General features: G+C 33.3%; 2 protein-coding genes across 2 annotated transcripts; one reads left to right on the top strand and one right to left on the bottom strand.

Moving 5' to 3' along the window:
• The first annotated feature begins 6294 nt into the window (after positions 1-6294).
• Positions 6295-10704, top strand: LOC145601459 (65-kDa microtubule-associated protein 8-like). The gene is made up of 11 exons (XM_081657479.1): positions 6295-6762; positions 6846-7049; positions 7605-7862; positions 8122-8334; positions 8445-8600; positions 8688-8847; positions 8960-9111; positions 9210-9297; positions 9586-9659; positions 9816-9890; positions 10181-10704. The coding sequence occupies exons 1-11, from the start codon at positions 6679-6681 to the stop codon at positions 10529-10531; spliced, it is 1815 nt and encodes a 604-aa protein (XP_081513605.1). The 5' UTR covers positions 6295-6678; the 3' UTR covers positions 10532-10704.
• A 762-nt stretch (positions 10705-11466) lies between these two features.
• Positions 11467-12110, bottom strand: LOC145603064 (DNA polymerase II subunit B3-1-like). Its single transcript, XM_081659186.1, has one exon. It carries the CDS (start codon positions 12004-12006, stop codon positions 11542-11544), a length of 465 nt encoding a protein of 154 aa, XP_081515312.1. The 5' UTR covers positions 12007-12110; the 3' UTR covers positions 11467-11541.
• Between the last annotated feature and the right edge of the window lie 4254 nt (positions 12111-16364).

Here is a 16364-nt window from a genome sequence, read left to right on the forward strand (position 1 = left end):
ATAAGGTAGAATGGACTTATCATGTATTAATCATCATACCACTAATTTTGCATTAAAGTAATTTGGTGGGAGCCGTGGGGTTCCAGAAAAAGAAAGATTATCACAACCCACTTTCTTCAGCTAATTAAATCAAATTACCAATAATTTAAGTTTTGGTTCATCAAGTGGAGTAGATGGGTTGGGATTATTGTTACAAATTACCTACTAATTACTCTATTTGAGTAAGTGTTTTTAAGTGGTATCATATCGACTTTCCACCATGTTTATATGTTCATTTTTAATTATGTACGAGTCTCTTACATTCGTCTAATTACATATTTTTTGGATATCAGATATTTATATTTATTGATGATTAAAGATAATAACAGTTTCATAAACATTTTTTATCAATATGTCCTACAAATGATACAGCTATAAGTACAATTTCACTTGAACTTTTTACAATTTTGTTGAACATTTTTATTTCTAACTAATCCATAGTCTAAAATAAATACGGAGTACAAAGTATGTTCTTCATACCGATTAAACACCTAAGGTATGGTAGTGGTTTTCCTTTAACTTAAGGCTTAGAATATTCTATACATTACTCCGTATTAATTGTTACTTAAAGTACGGAGTGGCAATTTATGGTCACGTAGATGATAAATCACAACTCAAGTAGCGATTTAGGGCATGTTCATATTTACTGAACATAACTGATTGGAGCTGAATTGAACTGAACTGAACTGATTGGAGTTGAGCTGAACTGAACTGAAATTAAGTAAATGTGAACAAGCCCTCACTCGTAAGAAAATTGCATATAAATCTTACATATATGAGTAATTCGGAAATCACAAATTCTTATATGTGGCTGACCACGGTGTGACCAATTATTATAGGGATTACTTCGTTAGTGTAGTAGGGGTTACTTGGTCAGTGTTATAGGGTTACTCAATCAGTGTTATAGGGGTTACTTGGTCAGTATTATATGGGTTACTTGGTCAGTATTATTGGAGTTACTTTGTTATTTAATAAGTGGCTAGACGATGTGATCAGCCACACACAAGACAAGTTGTTCCGAAATTATGTTTAATTCTTACTTCTTACATATAAAGAAGATAAGGTTAATTTTCATTTTTAGAAAAACATAAGGTTAATTAAAAGCAAAAGTTATATTGGCAAAAACGTTAATATATCTTCTCATTATATTTGTGCCCTATCTCTTGACAGCATCAAAAAAATGCTGATAGTATAGCCTTGTAACTTTGTAAGGTCTTGCATGGTTGACGATCTTCTAGTTAAAAAAAATGCCAATAAAATCTTTGTCAAGTACGAGTAGTTAAGATATAGTCGACATTGTTTGATACAATGATGTCAAATTTTCAATTTAAAAATTTTCATATTAGTTCTAAGAATTTGGACAATACTTTGGAAGTTAATCATATTAGCTAGTACGAAGTAATATTAAAATATAAATCTAGTCAATTATGACAAAATGATCAATTTAAACTTTAAAAAGTCTAAACCACAATTTTAATTCCCTCATTATCTTTTGTAACTCATTTCTAACACCTTTTTAAAAGACAAAAAAAAAAAAGTTAAAGTATGTTATTACAAAATCTGCGAAAGAAATGATAATTTGGTACGGAGAATACCCACTTTGAGAGATGGTAACAAGAATTAGGCCCCGTTCTTTAGAGCTGCTCTGTTTTGCTCTGCTCTGCTGAAATTTGCTCTGCTCTGCTGAAATCTGCTCTGCTCTGCCCTGCTCTGCTTAAAATTAATACTTAATATTGAATTATTATAATAATAATGTATATTTAATAATAATAAATAATTAATACTTAATGATAATAATAATTAATATTTAATAATAATACTAAATAAATAATGTTTAATAATAATAATTAATATTTAATAATAATATATAATTAATATTTAATAATAATATATAATTAATATTTAATAATAATAATATATAATTAATATTTAATAATAATAATAATAATAATTAATATTTAATAATAATAATAATATTATTATAAATTAATATTTAATAATAATAATAATTAATATTTAATAATAATAATATTAATAATAATAATAATATTAATAATAATAATAATATTTTTTTTGAAAACATAATAATAATATTAATAATAATAATATAATTAATATTTAATAATATTAATATTATTAATAATAATTAATATTTAATAATAAAATTTAATGATTATAATAATAGTAGTAGTAGTAGTAGTAGTAGTAGTAGTAGTAGTTGTAGTAGTAGTAGTAATAATAATAATAATAATAATAATAATAATAATAATAATAATAATAATAATAATAATAATATTTAATATTTAATAACTATAATAAATCATTACTATTATTATTATAGTATTAGTAGTAGTAGTAGTAGTAGTAGTAGTAGTAGTAGTAGTAGTAGTAGTAGTAGTATTAATTGTAATAATAATAATTATTATAATAATAGTAATAGTAATAATATTAGCAATAATAATAATAATAATGATAATAATAATAAGGTCGCTATGCTCGATGATCCTCAGTGTGAGCTGTTGTTACTTAGGGCATGTACTGGAGTTTCAAAACTCTACTTTGCATTGCGTACTTGTCCTCCTAGTACTTTTGAGGTGGCTCAGCGCACTTTTGATGCAGCTCTTCGATCTTCCATGGAGCGTATTGTTACTGCTTCGGGGCCGGGGTTTGGTGATTGGCAGTGGCGACTTGCCACCTTACCATTTGCGTTTGGAGGGCTTGGTGTTTATTCTGCAGGTGATGTTCGTCACTATGCTTTTCTTGCTTCTCGGTTACAGTCTGCTGGGTTGCAGACACAACTTCTTCGGCATGCTGGCATTGTTGGTCTTGGACGAGCCTTTGAGGATGCGTTGAGTCTGTTTAATGGGACAGTGGAGTCTGACATTTTGAGTAATCCTAGTGAGGTCGCTGCCCCTAAACTCATGAAGAAATTGGCAGATATATATTTCACAAAGGTTACCGCTTCTGCAGAATCTGCTTATTCTTTAACTCCTCGACAATCAGCATTATGGAAATCACAGCAAGGTGATCACGCCTCTGATTGGCTTCGAGCGGTTCCTATTTCAGGGTTGGGTCAGACGATGAACGCCAAGACTTATCGCTGTGTGTTGTCCTATCGGTTGGGTGTACCATTGTTCTCTATCTCAACGTTGTGCTCTGCTTGTTCGAGGGTTTTTGCTGGAGATATTTTCGGTGATCACGCAGTGTCTTGTGCTGGTATTGTGGGTATTAAACATCGGCATAATGTTGTTCGGGATACCCTTGTTGATGTTTGCTTTCGTTCTGGGATTTCAGCGAGAAAAGAGGTTGACATTGGGTTGGCCGGAGGGAACGACGAGGCCCTCAGACCCGCGGATGTGTTACTTTATTCATGGGATCGTGGTCGCGATGTCTGTGTTGATTTGACAGGGTCTTCTCTTTTGACACAGTCAGGGCTATCTGACTTCATTCCTGGGCGAGTTGTGGCTGATGCAGCTCATCGGAAGCGGGTTAAGTATGAAGCTCGATGTCAGGCGATTGGATATGGTTTCATTCCCTTCTCCTTTTCTTCTCTTGGGGAATTAGAGAAAGAGGTTGTTGCGTTACTAAAGCGGATTCAAAGGTTCTCGACGACGCAAGACATTGGGGCTCGTGCTGCAGCTCATATCTTCACTAAGGTAGGATTTGCAATAGCTAGAGGAGTGGGGGCCCAGATTGTATCTCGGCTTCCCACTAATTTATTGTAGGTTGTATGGCTTTTGTTTTTGAGATAATAATAATAATAATAATAATAATAATAATAATAATAATGAAATCTGCTCGGCTCTGCTTTGCTCTGCTGAAATCTGCTCTGCTCTGCTTCAATCTGCTCTGCTCTGCTGAAATCTGCTCTGCTCTGCTCTGCCTAGAAGCTCAAAAGAACAGGGTCTTAGGCCCCGTTCTTTAGAGCTGCTTTGCTCTGCTGAAATTTGCTCTGCTTTGCTCTGCTCTGCTTCAATCTGCTCTGCTCTGCTCTGCCCTGCTCTGCTCTGCTTAAAATTAATACTTAATATTGAATTATTATAATAATAATGTATATTTAATAATAATAATAATAAATAATTAATACTTAATGATAATAATAATAAATATTTAATAATAATAATATATAATTAATATTTAATAATAATAATAAATATTTAATAATAATAATATATAATTAATATTTAATAATAATAATATATAATTAATATTTAATAATAATAATATATAAATAATATTTAATAATAATAATATATAAATAATATTTAATAATAATGATAAATATTTAATAATAATAATATATAATTAATATTTAATAATAATAATAATATATAATTAATATTTAATAATAATAATATATAATTAATATTTAATAATAATAATAATAATATATAATTAATATTTAATAATAATAATATATAATTAATATTTAATAATAATAATATATAATATTTATTAATAATAATATTATTAAATATTAATATTTAATAATAATAATAATTAATATTTAATAATAATAATATTAATAATAATATAATTAATATTTAATAATAATAATATTAATAATAACATAATTAATATTTGATAATAATAATAATAATATTAATAATAATAATAATATAATTAATATTTAATAATATAAATATTATTAATTATAATTAATATTTAATAATAAAATTTAATGATTATAATAGTAGTAGTAGTAGTAGTAGTAGTAATAATAATTGTAGTAATAATAATAATAATAATAATAGTAATAATAATAATAGTAGTAGTAAAAATAATAATAATAATAATAATAGTAGTAATAATAATAATAATAATAATAATAATAGTAAAAATAATAATAATAATAATAATAGTAATAATAATAATAATAGTAATAATAATATTAGTAATTATAATAATATTAGTAATAATAATAATATTAATATTAATGAAATCTGCTCTGCTCTGCTCGGCTCTGCTTTGCTCTGCTCTGCTGAAATCTGCTCTGCTCTGCCCAGAAGCTCAAAAGAACAGGGCCTTAGTCCTGTTTGGCAAAACTTGCGGTAGCGAATAGCTATTAGGGAAGTGAGTAACTATCAATTAGTAGCAGGTAGAGGTTAGTTGTCAAAGTAACTGTTGATAGTATGAGTTTTTGGCAAAAGTAGCAGTTGCATTGTTACAATATTAAAATATATTAATAATCATATAAATTGTTAAAAAAAATGTAAGCAAAAATTAACAAACTGCACCCGAACTATTTTAACGTTTGAGAAAAGCTACTTAAACGCTACCTCTACCGCTACTCACACCACTAACTTGCCAAACACTCTTATTTTTTCTAGTAGTGTTTTGACTGATCAAAATGATAACCTCTAAGCTACCTCAAACGCTAAGAACCTAATTCTCTCAAAGTATTTAAAGAGAATCGAACTCAAGCCTCTCGAGTCCCGCCTAGAATTTAAAGGATTGACCAACTTATCTAACTAACCCCCTTCTGTATTTAAATCAAGAACTGGCAAGTGGTAACCAGCCCACAATAATGGCAATTGGCAAATAGGTACAAATGTACAATGCTCCGTATAATATTTCCTTCCTCATTGTAACTGTGTTTCTTTTGAAGAAAAATAAATGAAATGACAAAAAATGTATAGTTATAAAAATCCCTCAACAATAAAAACACAATAATTATTTATGACCCACCAATTAAGAAAATTCAAATCATATGCTTTTATCCCAAAATATTAATTATACATGGATCCCACCCACCACGCAAGATCCTTATCCACACTAATCTTATATTAGCCCTTAAATAATGCATTACGAATTTAGACCTTCCCTTTATTATCATACTCAACTAAATACCAATCATTATTTACCAAATTCTTCTGGTATAACCTGCTGCCATAATATAATATTCTTCATCTCTGGATTGTACAACTACGTCGAAGCCTTAATCACAATAATGGGGTCGGCTACATAAACCAAAATTTCACATCCCGTATTCATATTATACGTCCTTACGAGGGGACTACCTAATAACAACGAGGCCGACGTAAGAATCATAGAAAGTTGTGATAGTAAGGGCAGTTTGATGACAGAACTGATGACTTGTCACGCTTGTACCTCAAGCAGATCCCTCTTTTTTATGTGTTGTTGCTCATTGCTTAGTTAAGTACTCCAACCTGCAGAAAAGCATAGCAACCAGCATAATAACATACATATAATAATAATTATAATATCATGTAATGTAGAAAAAGAAGGATGCTGTTGAGGGAAAGAGACACAAAACTTTATATTATATACCAAATTTCAATGTACAAAAAATTAATTATGAACTGAAAGAGACAACCTGGAAGATCACCCAACACCTCCTCCCTAGAAGGTAAAAAAGGGAAGATAAAAAAAAATATAGGAGAGAGAAAGGGAAAGAAGAAGAGGAAGAAAAGAACATACTACTATGAACTAACCTTAAGCACAAAGCTATAGTTACACCTACTTTTGTTCAGTCTTTTCTTTTAAGCAAAAATCTCAAACACTACAATCAGAGAATCACACAATCTTTTCACAGAAGCATAATTTCTAACTTTTTCGGTATCTATTTTGAGTGCCTAAACAAAAGGTAAACTCCCTGGTGTTAGCTGTGTAACTCTGATGGGGTCGATTCAGACTCCGATACCGGTTCGTAGTTCGGGTTTACTCGAAAATTCATGTGGATATCTACTTCAGGAATTGCAGGCAAGTTTCTTTTACTGTTAAGTTTGCTTGAGTTACACTTTTACTTACTCTGACTAGTAACTGTATGTTATGTATTGGAGCAGATGATATGGGATGAAGTTGGAGAAGATGAAATTGAAAGGGAGAAGGTCTTACTTGACATTGAGCAGGAGTGTCTGGGGGTTTACAGGAAGAAGGTTGATTATGCTAACATGGCGAGATCACGACTGCATCAGGAACTGGCTGAATCTGAGTCTGAGTTTACGCAGCTTCTTCTGTCACTTGGCGAACGCTCTCTCCCTGAAAGGGTATATTCATTTCTTCCTTAGCCGTCTGTGACTGTTATTAGCTACATATAAACTGAAACGAAAGAATCAGATCAACTAATTACAATTTACAATGATAAGAAAACTGTCATCTGGGAAGATATATTCAACAATCATAAGAATAGAAATAGTGAATGTTAAGTGGAAATATTCTTTGCTCACTGGAAATAGCTGAATTCTTGCAATTGCTTGCTCAAAATGATATTCTTGTAAGTTGTAGCAGACTGACTCACAAGTGAATACTAGTAAAAATAAGCAACAGAAGAATATGATAGTATGCCAAAATTGACGGTGTTTTTAGTTATACTGCAAATGAGATAATAGAAGTGATTAGACACATCCGGCCAGAATACAAATCTTCTGCTGAGCTTAGCTAACAGGATTATATCAAATGAAACAGTTTTTTTTTTTTCCTGCGTTCACTCTTATAGTGTAGAAATAGAATTATAATCTTGGATGAAATGGCCGACCCCAACTTTGGGAGTAAGGCTTAGATTGTTAATTTTTTATGACATGGGTGACTGTATATCACAACAGCCGGAGAAGAAGGCAGGGACTCTAAGACAACAGATAGATTCAATCACCCCAGCCTTAAGTGAGATGCGGCAAAGGAAAAGAGAGAGGATGAACCAGTTCCAAGCAGTTCAAGGGCAGATACAAAAAATTAAAGCAGAGATATCAGGTCTTTCAGAATATGATGAATCTGCATCAGTTATGAAGGTCAATGAGAATGATCTTTCATTAAAGAGACTTGAGGAATTCCAAGCTGAGCTTAAAAAACTCCAAAACGAGAAGGTATTACAAATATGATATTATAAATAAAACCCCTCTGCCCCTAAATAATAGACCACATCTGATTTGAGGTCATAAAAGGCAAGTTAGTAATTTGAATATTTTTTCTAGAATGAAAAGTATTCAGAGCTTAACTTAATTTCTGGGATGCTTAAATCAGAAACGTGGCCTATCATATAGGCTCAGAGGAGATAGCTAGCAATAGATAAACCCAGAATGTACTAAAATCTCAGTTCTAATTTCTTCATCATTCAATTTAAAGAGTACCAGACTCCAAAAGGTGGAAAGGTATACAAACCAAATCCATGATCTGGCTGCATTATTGGGAATGGATTCCTCGATGACTATAACAAAGATTCATCCAAGCTTAAACGAATTGTGTGGCATAGCCAAAAATATAAGTGACAACATTTTGGCTAAACTTGAGGATACTGTGAAGTCCCTGGAAGAAGAAAAGCAGAAACGCATTGAGAAGGTTGGTTTTCCTCCTGCAAGAAAAGACATGCTAATTTATCTTGATCTATTCAGATAATACCACCAAATTATGTCTGGTGATAACCAAACGCAGCATTTTTGTCATTGCAGCTTCATCATTTAGGTGAAGCACTGTTAGATATGTGGAAGCTTATTGATACACCAGAAAAAGAGCGCCAACCATTTTTCCATGTTGTTAACTTATTGGTAGTCCCATTTGAAAAAATAACAAAACCTGGAACCCTCACCACCAGCATCATCCAACAGGTTAGTCGATAATTAAATTGCTGATTCTTCTAAAATTTCTCCTATGCCTCAGAAGGTTGTCTAACATCTCTCTCTTACTGTATCAAGGCTGAGACTGAAGTGCAGAGACTAGATGAACTAAAAACAAGCAAGATGAAAGAGCTATTCCACAGAAAACAGTTTGAGCTTCAAGAAATATGCAGTAGATCACACATGGAAATTCCTTCGCCGTCTGAAATAGAAAACATTACACATCTTGTAGACTCAGGTAAGAGATGACTCACAAATTTCCATCCTAATAAGGCACAAACTTGAACTTTCCATAATTTTTCTGATGTTTACTGAATACTGAACACAAATTTAATAATTGTGGATAATAGGGACAATCGACCTTGTCCATCTCCTAAAAAGCATGGATGAACAGATTGCTAAAGCACAAGAAGAAGCTTCCAGCAGGAAAGCTATAATGGAACGGGTAGATAAGTGGATATTGGCACGTGATGAAGAACGGTGGTTGGAAGAATATAACAGGGTAACTAAGTTAATATAATCCAACTAGTCCAATGAATTTATGGAAGTATGAACACCTAACCCTAGATTTAACTGTTTGTTATGATGCTTTGCCTACAGGATGAAAACCGATATTCTGTCAGCAGAGGTGCTCACAAGAATTTAAAACGTGCAGAACGAGCCAGGATAACAGTCATCAAGATCCCAGGTAAGACTAAGTACCAAGTTGCATTATCTCTTTAGCAGGATAATCCCCAAAAAGTTCTTTAACAATGACTTTCATGATGATTAATGGAGTTTACTGCACCAAAGCTGCCGCAAAAGACTCAATCAAACATAATCAATCACTATATCTTTTACTTAATATTACTATGGTAGTTCTTTAATAGGATTTTGATCGTAAATCAGAATCAATTTACGTTAGTTTAAATCATTTTCTTAAACTTTGAAACATTGCCAGTCGGATGACATGTTTCTCACACAAAATTGCTTGCAGCTTTAATAGATATGTTGATCTCATTGACCAGAGAATGGGAAGCAGAAAGAAATAAAGTGTTTTTATATGATGAGGTAAGAGCTTCAGTTATGATTAATTTTCATTTACCTTTTGATTTGGAGGTACTTCAAATTAGTATCTAGAGACTAGAAAGTAATACAATATGATACAGTAAGCTTTATTCAGTAATTAACTTCAAGCATGCTATGGCTTTTGTGTTGTGGTATCAGGCACCTCTTCTAGCTATGCTGGAAGAATATATTGCATTGCGACAGGAAAAGGAAGAAGAGAAGCAAAGACAAAGAGTAAGTTTAATCTAACACAAAATGCAAAAACATAAATAGATAGCAATAATGCAATAGATCATGATTGAAATACAAGGCACTAACTATTTCACCATATATATCCACTCCCCAAATAACCACATATATGCACACATACACACGAAAAGAGAAGAGGGAGTAATAGAGCACGTGAATCATGATGCAATCAATTGACTAAACTGTACAAGAAGTAGGATGATATAAAAGAGATATAATAGCAACATTTGATGCTCACCTGGATATTAACATGGAGCCTTCTTTGAAATTTTCAGTTAGAAAAGAAAAAGGTAGCAACAGTACACAATAATCTCTCATTGAGCCCCAGACCAGGCACCAGTGCTCGACGTATCCCAAACAGGAATTTGAATGGTAGTTTCAGCAATGGTTCCCCTACAAAAAGGAACTTGAACGGAAGTCCTTCAAACCGGAGATTATCATTGGGTGCACAACAAGCAGGATCAAACAGCTTCAACCCACGGAGTCTGGGCACATCATTCATGCAGGAAGGAATCAAACCACCAAGACAGCAAATGTATGCCCAATCTGAATATGCTTCTCACCTAAGAGATGAAACAGCTTCAGTTGTGTCCACCTTTTCCGGACCCTTATCTCCTGAAATCTGAGAGCACTTACAGGAAATACATAAGTGTGTAATATAGCATAGATCTGAGAGTTTTGTGAAAAAATAACGTCGGAAATTCTGACTACATCCCCCCACCACCCTCTTGCTTGCCCATATATACTTTGTAAAGTGCCCTGCATTCAGTCAGGAGATAATGTATGTAGTGTTTCACTAGACCAGTGTGTGTAATATAGAGCTTTCTCTTAATCTCTTCTCAATCAACCAACCAATACAAATATATAATCTCATTACAAATATGCTGCCGACACAACATACTATGTTAACTGTACTGAAGTACTTAATTCCATGGATAGTTGGATACAGTGTGACACTTGGACAAGCCACATAATACCCAAATTTAACAAACTCTTACCCTACAAACATTTCACTATATGTATCAAACAATAACATTCCAAATAAATTCAAATCAGCATAGACACAATGTATGCATAAACGTAATATAAACGCGCAGCTTTAATTATATACGAGAGGTTATACCTTTATAAACAGAGGCGATATGATTTTACTCACAGAAAATTACAACAATATGATTAAAATTATCAAACATCAATATGCACTACAGAGTTAGTTCACTTCATTTTACAGTTCTCATCTTAGACATAATTACATAGAAATTCTCATATTAATCTCAGGTATCACCCTACAAACCGACATAATCACAATATCAAATAACAAAATTAGAACCTATCATACCACAAAAAATCACCTAGTCTCTAATGATGAATTACTCCACCATTCCAAAATTTCGAGCTAACGAGTAATAATTACCAATTTGATTCCGATGAAGTTATTCCGTTAAAACCCTTGATCGAATTCGCCATTAATTAATAAGAAGATAAAAACTTTGGCAATTCACTCAATTAAACACAATTAAAAAACGATATCATCATTGAATTGAAGGTCTCAACCATCTACAAACACACAATCACCAACATTTCATCAATTTAACACTATCCAATTACATAAATTACCACAATTAACACCAAAACCCTAGGTTTCCTCATCATCATCATCATCAACATCAACAGGATCTTCACCTTCATTTCTCAAATCATCATTGTTTGGGGGCTTACGGAAGAAGCTATCAATACGACGAGTATTGGGCGGAAGAGCAGACTTCCCCTTAACCGTCCGGTCAGAAGGTTGATCATCCAACGTCTGAGAAGACGGCATCGGAAGTGAGTCAAGCAGAAAATCGCGAGTCGGCTGGTGTCGCTTGACGGCGAGTCTGAGGTAGTCGAGCTTGATGTTTTTGCGCTTCTTTTGGACGGCGATTTCGGCGGATTTCTCGGCGAGGAAATGGAGGAATAACTCGGTTGCGCCGGAGACGAGGAAGAGAGCTTCGGAGGTGATTCTGGTGATGTCTTTGTCGAATTTCACGATTTTCTTCACTCTTCCTGTTGGAAATGAAGGTTTTAGGGTTTCTGGTGAGGGGTTTTCTTCTTCTTCCGCCATTTTCGTTCTGTGAGAAGGAGAGACTAGAGAGAGAAAATAGGGTTTGGGATTTTAGGAGGGATGAGGGTTAGGAATTGGCGGGAATTTTGACTTCGGGGGAATTAAGATTTAGGATTGGTGACAAAAATGGGAATTCTTACTTTCGATTATTTTGGGATAATCCAAAATGTAGGCTGCGTGTTACGGATTTTTTACCATATAATTCTGAGTTACTTTTTTTATTCGTCACATATTAAATAAAAATTTAAATTCACCATACATCCCTTAATTTAACAAAAATGTCACAAAATACCCAAATGACTAACGAATATTAACTCTGTTAGTCATTAAGGCTAAATTTTTCCACGAGGTAGCATATTATTGGTTGTTTTTTAATTTTTTTCAAATAATTATACAATTAATTATAAAAAATAAATAAAAACACCCACATAGCCAGCTCCAGCCACCACCGTCGCAACCCGAACACCGTCACAACCCCCGCACCGGCGCAATGCAACCTCCGCACCCAACACCCGACGCGGGCCGTTCGCCGGAGTGGGGGAGGGACCTGTTGAGTGGTGGAGATGTAGGAGCGGGGATGGGGTCGGTCGCCGGAGTGGGGGAGAGGGGCTGGGTATGGTGGTGGCCTAGGGTTTTTTACAAAAAAATTAAAAAGTTTTTAATTAATTAATTTAATGACAACCAATCATAGGCGGCCATGTGGCCTATTTAACCTTAATGACTATCGGACTTAACTTCACCATTGTACCTAGCCCTCTCCCCTACTCCGGTGACCGACCACTGTCAACCCATCATTTCCCCTAACCTTTTCTTTATCCTCTATTTCCAATTTTCCACCACCCTCCTCCCTTTCACAGTGACTACTTATCGTCAACCCTCCTCCTTTATACCCTCATCCTTTCCGACAATCCATCTCCCTCCTATCCCTTCCCCACCTTCGACAGATTTATCTCTCTCTTTTTTCTCTTTCTCAATCACTAACGACGATTGGCTAGGATTATATTTTCAATAGTGTGGGAAGGGTTTCAAGTGGTTTTGAGGTGGGGGAAACAAGGATAGAGTGATTTTGAGGGTCGGGGAAGGGGGGTGGGGGGGGGGGGGTAGATTTCAAGGGTGGGGGTTTGGGTTTTGGGTGGTTTTGGACTTTCGAGGGTAAGGGAAGGAAGAGGTGGTTTTGGAAGACTTGATTTAAACTTAGTTATTGAGTACTATCCTTCATAACTTTAACTAACTAAGCTAGTTGATTATCCACTGACTGGTTGACCACTGCTATGAGCTTTCATAGTCCAATGTAAATTGTTTTTATTGTTTCAGGATTGATTTAACATTATTACAGAGTAAGTACTCGTAATAAGTAGGTATCTAATATATAATCATTTATGTACAATTTAAAATGTATTACACTCTGGCACATTAGTTAAACCTTGGTATAAAGAAAAAATATACCGGTCTTGTTAGATTTGTAATAATGTGTATTTTATTACTAGGTAATTTTCATAATATTTTCATTATCAAGGTAAAGAAATAAGTGATAAAAAATGCACATAAAACAATAATCTAATCTAAACTTATTTTTTCTGACCCAAATTTATTTTTTATCTGATTTTAATTTTTTTTTAAAAAAAAGTAAAATTAACCTAAGAGTCTAAGACCTCAGTCTAACAAGGAGTTTCCTTCAAAAAAAAAAAAAAAAAAGTCTTAACAAGGAGTAACAATCCTCAGTCCATCACATAGTCACATATATTAATATATATACGCGCGCACGAAAAGGAAACCGATTTGTTCTGAAGACATTTTCACCCCTTTGTCTTTATTACGCGCGCCAAAACATCCCAAACTTTCAGAACGAAAGCCAATGCAAAAAAAAAATTAGGGATTGTCGTCGTTTTTTCCCCTTTTTATCGTCTCTATAGCTTCAATGAATGTTCTCAAATCTCAATTTAGTAGTTCAACAATGGGAAAGTATACTGTTCGCGCAATTTTCTGGCGATTTACTGATTCAAGAAGGTACATCAATGGAGTAATTTTGCGAAATTCTTCAAATATTAACGTAAGATTTGTGTTTTTCCGATTAATTTGATGTTTTTCTTTGAGAATTTTGTTGATTGCTTTCATTTACGTACTAGAGTTAATATAATTGTGTTGAATTTTCGTACCTGTTAATTTTCTGGGTTTATGAATTGTGGCTTGGAAAGTAATTTTTTTGTTGATTACCAATCAATTTCATGCTCATTTTGTCAGGCTGATGCTTCTTTTTTTTTACTAGTATATATATATATATATATATATATATATATATATATATATATATATATATATATATATATATATATATATATATATATATATATATATTCATTTAAAATTTACGGGAAGAATTAAGTTAATATGGAAATGTGGCTTGAAAGTTTGTAAGTAGGATTTTGTTTCATTGATGAACAAGAAAACCTAGCGAGTGAACACAATAAAGCAGGTTAATTTGTGTGCATTTGATTTATTTACTTTGTATGAGCGTTTGTGCATATAGTTTATTTGGAATTGTCATTTTTGGATGATTAGTTTGCATTAGGTACGACCTACACTTAGCACTTCTTATGCCGGTGTCGAGGAATGAAACATCTTCAACTACTGAATTCATTGTATAATTTGCAAGGATGTCTTTGGTTCTGATGTGATTTATCTATATTTGTATAAGATGAAATTGGTTTATCAGGAAGTTGAAAAGTCATGTACTAATTCTCATCACATATCAACCGTACCTTAGCGGCTTAAATTGGGTGGTAAACATCATTAAGGATAGGGATCATTTGAGGCAATTGTCAATTTGTCATATCTAGAGTGACCTGAAAGGCTGAAATATTGCAGAGATGTGCAATTCGTATATTTGGTATATGAGTTGGGGGAGCAAATTAGGTTATTATAGTCATATCTATGTAGAATTATTTGCCCCTTACCACATGAGGGTTTTATGTATGCTATTAAGACCCCTTATGGCTGATGTTGCCCAAGGGTTTATGTATACTATTTTCTCTATGTTTGTATTGGAAATTTTGGAGGGAAAGAGAAGTATTTTACTTGGATATGACATCAGATCAGATGGGGAAACTGGTTGGTTTCCTTCCCTCTTCGATGAAATATATCACTATAAATGGAAATATCTGTAAGAAAAATTTAAGCAAATTTTTTTCCCCCCTCCCTTCCACCTCCCTTTCTTATAGGAAGCTTCCTATATACAAATGCCAATCAAACACACTGTCAGTCTAGTTTGGAGTGTCTGAGTTCTATCTGTATCAAAGTCTATTTTAGGTGCGAAAGGGTGCTCCAGTTGTGAAATGAAGAGTCTAAGACACATTGCTTGTTCCAGCTGAATTGAGTGGAACAGTCTAATAGTTGTCTATTTCATCACATGTTTACGATAAGATTTAAGAAGTATTTCTCATTTTTCTAGGTTGTGCTGTGACTGTCTCAATGTGGCTAATATTTATACTATGATTTTCTTTCTAGCATCTTAAGCTTGCATAAGTTTATGTTTTCTCATGGAAATGTTATATCGATACTCTTTAATTCCTAACTGGAGGCTGTTTTCTCATGGAAATGTTATATTGATACTCTTTGATTTCTAACTGGAGGCTGTTTATATAACCCGTCCTTGATTGCCCACATGCCACAGTTATTTGTGTGCAACTCCTTGGAACAACTAATCTTGCATTAATTGTCCGTACATACTATTAGCATTCTTCTCTGTTTTAGATTGTTTTGTATCAAGCCTTGTCTAAGTACGACAAGTCGACAACTGATCTTGTGGACTATGCCAGGATAGAAAGTGGGCTTAATCATTTTTCTATCCTCTAGCTACTTTTGAGGCAAATAAGTGGTTGTAGAATTCTATTTCTCATAGAAGTAAACCTTTTTGCCGAGTTTCTACTTGTTGGTTTAATATGTGAATGTAATGTGACTTCTATATCTAAACACTGTTAGTGATCTTGCATTTGAGAGAAGGCATGGTATAAATCAGAGTAGCATCATTAGCATGTAATATTTGTTAAGGAAGACTTCTAAATGTAAGGATTTATCCAATGACAGAACTACAGCAGGTGTTTACTAGAAAATAAGTTCTGAGTGATTATTGTTCAGTTGATTCACTTGTTAGAATAATCTGTATTGGCTGAAGGCAGCATCTTGGATCAATGTGTTTAGCTACGAGGTTCAGTCCTGTCCACTGGTTGACAGTGGCTGTAATGGTGGCTTGTTTATTGTACTGAGTTCTTTTAGTCGATTTATTATTTTAAAGAACACAAACTTCCAGGCCTTTGTATGGCCTGACTATTATAAACACTTGAGAGGTAGGGGCAGACTTA

This window comes from Chenopodium album, chromosome 21 (genome assembly GCF_948465745.1).
Source record: "Chenopodium album chromosome 21, dcCheAlbu1.1, whole genome shotgun sequence".
NCBI lineage: Eukaryota > Viridiplantae > Streptophyta > Magnoliopsida > Caryophyllales > Amaranthaceae > Chenopodium > Chenopodium album.

Excerpts from the sequence above, each read along its gene's own strand:
- LOC145601459 (XM_081657479.1), top strand. The coding sequence starts at position 6,679 with ATGGGGTCGATTCAGACTCCGATACCGGTTCGTAGTTCGGGTTTACTC. Across the intron at positions 7,863-8,121 it reads AAAAACTCCAAAACGAGAAG|AGTACCAGACTCCAAAAGGT; the intron begins GTATTACAAATA and ends TTCAATTTAAAG. Across the intron at positions 9,891-10,180 it reads AAGAGAAGCAAAGACAAAGA|TTAGAAAAGAAAAAGGTAGC; the intron begins GTAAGTTTAATC and ends TGAAATTTTCAG.
- LOC145603064 (XM_081659186.1), bottom strand. The coding sequence starts at position 12,006 with ATGGCGGAAGAAGAAGAAAACCCCTCACCAGAAACCCTAAAACCTTCA.